The sequence below is a fragment of the Arachis duranensis genome, chromosome 6, assembly GCF_000817695.3.
Source record: "Arachis duranensis cultivar V14167 chromosome 6, aradu.V14167.gnm2.J7QH, whole genome shotgun sequence".
In the NCBI taxonomy this organism is placed as follows: domain Eukaryota; kingdom Viridiplantae; phylum Streptophyta; class Magnoliopsida; order Fabales; family Fabaceae; genus Arachis; species Arachis duranensis.
The window spans coordinates 52,053,754-52,060,429 of record NC_029777.3 but is presented as its reverse complement, the minus strand read 5'-3'; the positions used below and the strand labels follow the sequence as shown (position 1 = coordinate 52,060,429).

The following is a 6,676-nucleotide window of genomic DNA, read 5'->3' as shown; positions in this document are numbered from 1 at the left end:
ACTTTTGCACGAAGGGAATTCTTGTCGGTCTAGAAGCTATACTTGCAACGAGAACTTAATTGTGAAAATTCTAGACCGCGCGAGAGTTCCGCTTGTCAAAGACCCACCCAAATTGAAACTTATTCTCTTGACCTTGTTATTTTGCCCAAAACCTTTTCTCCCACCATGCTCTCCATATATTCCAACCTGATAAACCAACTCAAGGAGTTAATTGTTGCATCACCTTGATGAGGTATAATAATGCATAGAATAGAAGAGTTACGTGCATTTAAGTTTTTAAAATATGTTATGGTTTAATATGTAGAACATGAAAATTGTGTTGTAGATCCAAGTTTAAGACCAAATTTAAAAATAAATAAATAAATTAAATCAATTCAAAAACAAAAGTTGATGTGTGCTCTAAATTTAGTAAATTACAAAAGATAAAAGAGTCTTTGTTTAAGATATCAGCATTACCATTTCAAACATTTTGCTAAGACTCTTATCTTGATAAGGTTGTGGTTGTGCTTGAGGTTTTAGTTCTATGTCAATGTCAGGATTCACCTGCAGCATTAAGAGAATAAAATAAAATGCATCCAAGATAACCAATTCAAAGCTCGTAACTATAAATTAACAAAAGATGACCTATCAATAAAGACAATTACAATGCTAAAGGTTTCGTTGGAAGAAAAATTATGTAAACGGTAATAGCCTGATTTTTACGATAGATTTGCGTATACCAGTTTTACGTTTCGTTTATGTTTATGAAAGTTTTTCTACGATCTTTAAATAAAATGAATAAAAATGTAATATTAATATTATGTTGTTATTTAACTTTATTTGATGAAAGTTGGTCACTTGATATTAGTCCAAAAAATTGTAAAAGCTCGATTTTACTAATGTCATTTATATTAGTCATTTACTCAATCCTTATTTTAATTGAGTACCACCACTTGAGATAATTAATTAAGTTTTTACCATGCCCAATTATCTTAAGGTGATTTCTTCCAAACCCATGTCAATTTTGTGGGTAAGTTACCCTTGCACATGTGTCTTCATCTCAGCCATTGATCAAAAAAATTTTCAACCTTGCATTAATTGATACATTAAATGTTTTCACACTATATTGTATTTTATATTATTTACATTATACCCCATAACTTATTTATACTTGATGCAATACGCAAATAGTTGATTTTACAAATCTCTCCCCAAATATCATACAAATCAAAACCTTCCCCAAATACCATTTCAATGTGTACAGCTTCTTCTTCTACCTCTAAAAAAACACTTCAAAAGAACTGCTTCTTTTACCCTTCTACGATCTCACTTCTTCTTCTCTACCCTTCCTGTGGGTGATGGGTTTGATTTTTCCAGCGACCCACTCCTAAAACCTTCTCCAGATACTCCTGTAGTATCCACAGCTCCATCATCTACCTCAGTGCTTCTTCTACCCTCCCCTTAACTTAAGCGTTTGATTTTTTCGACGACCCACTCGCAAAACCTTCCCCAAATACCGCCGTAATGTCCACAGCCTCTTTTTCTACCTCGTTCCTCTGATTTCTAGGTCAGTCATCGTCAGGGACAGATTTTTTCGAACCCCCTGGAAGACCCTGCCTTCTGCATTTTCGTCCAGGGTTACGCGGGTGTCATTTTCTGTGATTTACCGTCGAAGAACGCAAGTCATCCCCTTGCTAGCAAGGTTCCGGTGACCCACGTGCAGAACGCTCTCGGAAAATCCTTGTAAGCCCCACTGCTTCTTCATCTAGGTCATTCGTTCGTTTTTTTGTTTTTTTAGCTAATTTGCGTGATTTGTTCTGTTAATCACTTTCTGTAATCACCGTTCATCGAAGAAGATTGATTCAATTTGGAATGCAATAGATGATGTTAGTTGTCCATGGTGGTGTTAAATGTTAATCAGATCGATGGCCAGTGATGCATGCTCCTCAAACACGAGACGAGGCATAGGGGGTGCCGGCGGACAACGGGAACTGAGATCTGGAAATGCAACCTCAAGTTTGCTGCAACCTCAGGATGTAATAGATGGTGTGGCCCCAAAATGCTTCTGTGAAAAATATGCCATCAGTTACATGTCGAAGACAGACACCAACCCAAATAGGTTATTTTTTGGATGCCCATTATTAAAGGTAACCACGCAATTCTTTATGTTTGAGAACTAAGATTATGCTAAAATTTGATTAAAATTTGAATTTTCTGGAATGGAGCTTTAGACTCTATATTTTGGTTATTATCCACCTTGCTCAAGTTGTTGTGGATGTGATTTTGAATTGTTGGGAATTGCATGCCTATTGGTTATGAAAATGATTTGACTTTGTTATTGATTTGATGTTAAATTGGGTTGATTTTGTATATGATTTGATATTGGTGCTGGTTAATTTTGATGAATGACTGAGAATTGGGAAAAAGTTGATTTATTCAAAATAGATCTACCTAGATTAAAAATCATGATTGTGACAAGAATTGACATGGTACCTGATCTGAATTCAAAAATTTGAAAGGATTTTATAGATGTAGAATTTAGGGATTAATTACAGTGACGTATGTGGATTAGACTGAATTGGAGTATTTTGTAACCCCTTACATTAATTGTGTTCTATTCGTTGTAGGTGACAGAAGCACATTGCAAGTTCTTTCTCTGGGTTGATGACCACATTGTTAGGGTCAGAGCGGGGGAGGCTACAAGGGGATCGGGTGACGGGAAGCAGAGTGATGTTGGAAAACATTTGGGAATGGATAACTTGATAGACCATGTAGAGGAAAGAATAGCAAAACTGGAGAAGCTGCTGAACAAGAAAAGTAGAGAAGCAGAGTTGAGGAAAAAGGCTAGAGAAGCAGCTGCAAGAGACATGGAGGCTTCATCAACAACGTCTATTGATTAGCTGCAAACCAGAACCCGAAGCACCTCGATTAGGTTCAGAAACTTAAGAATAATTTCCTTCTTTGCTGAAAATTGCTACTGGAATGTAGAGACACAAATGTTTGAAGCTTTAAAAGCGAAAATTGTCGAAGACGTTCATCTGATTTGGGCAACATGGTTGGAATTTGTTTATGTTTCTAGTTACGTGTTTTTGTTTTACCCATAGATACGTATATGTTTTGTGGTATTTATTTTTGTGACTTAGTTACCAAAATTCCCTACTAATTTCAATATCGTATGAAGGCTAATATGTTGTAGTAAGTCAGCCTGAATACCAGAAAATAGCAACCTTTTTATTAGTGAAACGAATGCTTAAAATTGCAGTCATGTCATAACTCAATCTTCGGCAATTCTGTAAGAGTAGGAAGGAGAAGGGCATGACAATATACACCGATGATTTGGTGACTTCCATGACAAATCATGTAGCCACCACAATAGATAATTGACAAGATCTGTTTTTCTTCTTATATACTAGTGTGCAACATAAATTTTAAGTTGTGATAGAATGAAGAAGCTGAAAGTAAACTAGAATGTTATGTTAGGCTTTGGAAATTTGTTGAATTGCAACTTGTTGGTCAAGTTTAATTGCTTTCCTTTCAGAAAATTTCCTGCATAGGTTTTGAAATTCCTAATCCCTTGAACCTAAATAAATCTTAACACTTGTAGTTTATTTGATCATGATAAATGGCCACTGCTTTGTTCTAATACACATAAATTGTTCAGCAAGCTATGATGCTTATGATGCTTGAAATAAGCTAGCCTGTCTGTTAACATAATGGGTTTTAAAGGCTTCATCTCATTAGGTACTGAAGTTGTAGATCATCATCTTTATACCATTGCACATGATGTATAATACTCCAATTGAAAGATCTGACTTTTTAAAATACCATAACTTCCCATTATTGCTGAATCCTTTGTTTGCTCAATTTGTTTGACTTTATTCACCCCTTCATGCACTTGATTGAATTCCTATTAGTCTATAATCCAAAGTAAATGAATGAGTGTTAATGGGTTGATCATTTCAGCGACGTGGCCGTGGAGGTAGAGTGCAAGCTGGAGTTTGTTCATGGAGTGCTAATGGCTTATTGCAGGTCTTACCAGGTTACCATGTACTGGGTTGCTCTTTTTTTCTTCTTATAAAATAATATTCAACGAGTATATGGCTTATTGCAGGTTTTACCGTCCACTGGGCTAGGTTCTGTCATCGTCCAACAAAGCAGTGGTGTATACAAATGTTCTCTTAAAACCCAGGGCCATCATGTAAGTTTCTCTTGTAACATTGCCCGTTTATATGTCCGTTTATATGTCGTCTTTTTTGGTCGAATCGTGTTACATAGGAAAACTTTGGTCGAATTATAGGTCGAATTGTCTCGATTCACGATTATCCCAGATCAGTTCTGGTTAGGTATTAAGGTGTAACATAGTATATGATCAAAGGTCATCGAATTTTTTTCCCCAACGTTTGTTACTTTAATTAACTGAATATTTAGTCTTTCTGTCATACTTAGGATTGGGCTCGGTCAACTAACCTGGAAAGACGTTTATTTTTTGGTAGTTCAAGTCTATTTAAAAGTAAAGTGGGCTATCTATCAACTTGGGCCAGCTACAAAAACAATTAGTGGATAATTCAAGTCAGGATTAATGCAGCAACTGGCTTGAAACCTGTTAAGCCCAACTCTCTCCGGAATTTTAAAAGAAAACCAAGTTTTTCCAGGTAACTATTTATTCCATTTATGTTTGTGTTTACCGTTAATTTGATTAATGTTTTTTTGGAAGATCATTTCTTGATTGAATATTTGCGTAAAATGTTAGTAGGTTAACTGTTATTTCTCACATAATCCCTATACTAGGATGGTTAGAAACAGAATAACACCATTATAAATCTCCTGTACATGAGGAAGACTACACGACACATCGAATTAGATAGATTGAGGTTGTTATGCTATTTCTCTTAATTTTGGCTCTTTCAAACCAATGTAAAACATACAATTGTAAAGACAGAAATACATGTAGTCGGAGTAGATCTAAATGTCAATTATTTCTAGACAGGAAACATCCCTGCAAAATACTTGAGTGTAGACCTTACTGTGATCGGGTGTGGCGTTTCTGGGTATCGCCATGCTCTCCTCACCAATAGATTTTTAGTGCCATGTTCGATGTCATATTCTGTCAAAACAAGCTCTCTGTACCTGTAATTGACGAGTAACTCTCTTTCCTTTGAATTGTTCACCAACAAAAGTAGGTTTTCATCCACGAATAGTATTGGATTTTCTCTGATGCTTCGACTCGCAAACCTGCAGTATTGCTCTAGTATTCTGTTTCCATTCGCGTCTTCATTCAAGTGCCAAATTGCTGCGACATAACCAAATTCGTTGTGTGTATGAGCGAGGAGTGCAACTTTTTCCTTGTGGGTTAGTAAATTGTGAATGGTATATATTGCACCTACAGGGATAGACACCTCGCTAAATGATTCATCTTCAACACTGTAACATAAAACAGACTTGGGTGTAGCATAGCTATCTCCTGTACCAGTTATCCAATACGCCTGACCATTATTAAAAACAGAGTTAGGGTCAATTTTTTCTACACCAGGGAGACAATCAACGCAGTGAAACCATGTAGAACGCCTTGAACAATATCTAGAGAAAAAAACGTAGGCATCAGCTATGTCCCTTTTGCACATATGTATGACTGTGTATGCATCTGAGTTTGGAACATGACCGAAACCATATACTGGGAAAAACGATCTACCGTGGTCCCTGTGGGGGTCGGAAATTTCTCTAGAGCATTGTGTTGTTGGATTCCATACCAAAAGTCTTGTGTCGTCTCGTTCACGAGAGAACTTGAAACATATGTTCCCGTTTGACACTCCGACAATACGAAACCACCCATGGATGCCAACTCCGAAAGGATGCTGAACATTCACTTCTTCTCCAGAAGCAGCATTCACTATATATAGTGAATCTGAACCCATTAACAGCAGTGAGTATCCAACATGAAACAAAACATGTTGATCTAACACTTTTTGCCTTCGCATGTGGTGTATGCATGTCTCTGGTTGGCGTAGCTGTCGGTACCAGAATTTATTCAAGCACATACATCTCCCTACAGCTTTGGCACTACTACGCAGGAAGATTTCTTGTAGCAGATCATCCGGAATAATCGGCAAGGGAAGTTGGAATTTAGCCATTTTACTAGACGCGATCTTCGTAGTCTTGGTTTTCGGTTGTGTTTACTTTGTAGTTTTTGAATTGTTGAAGTCTGTTGCTCTCTTTTAAGTAATGAACCTAAATTAGTCTAACTTATTAATTGTGTGAGATGCAGCATCCAACGAGAATTGATGAGGCAGAATATTGTATTTACCGGTGTTATCGTAACCTGTTTGAACTAGGTGTTTAGTACCATTAAATTTGACTCGTCTACCCAAGTTTTTGCCTACCCTAGTAAATAAATTCAGTTGGAATTCCAACATACTCCAATAAGCTTATCTTTGATTTTTTGTTTTTCTAGCTTGAAATTAGATGTAGCCGCAAATTTTCCCTATTAAGTTTTAATTTGCTGATATACTCACTAATCTGTTTACTTGATTTCCAATTTTTTTTGCCTTACCGCAACATTACAACCCCTCATCCTAAAGAAAACCATGTTACTCCCCAAATTAATCATTTCCAATACCTAATTAGGATGTTACCAGCTACCACTTGCACACCCTCATCCATGCAGACACAGGTAAACAACATTCAAGTTTTCCCCATGATA

At 36.6% G+C, this 6,676-nt stretch overlaps 1 protein-coding gene across 1 annotated transcript; it reads right to left on the bottom strand.

The window, feature by feature from the left end:
* Window positions 1–4,958: 4,958 nt before the first annotated feature.
* Window positions 4,959–6,107, bottom strand: LOC107493822 (F-box/kelch-repeat protein At3g06240-like). Its single transcript, XM_016114859.1, has one exon. The coding sequence runs from the start codon at window positions 6,105–6,107 to the stop codon at window positions 4,959–4,961; it is 1,149 nt and encodes a 382-aa protein (XP_015970345.1).
* Window positions 6,108–6,676: the final 569 nt, after the last annotated feature.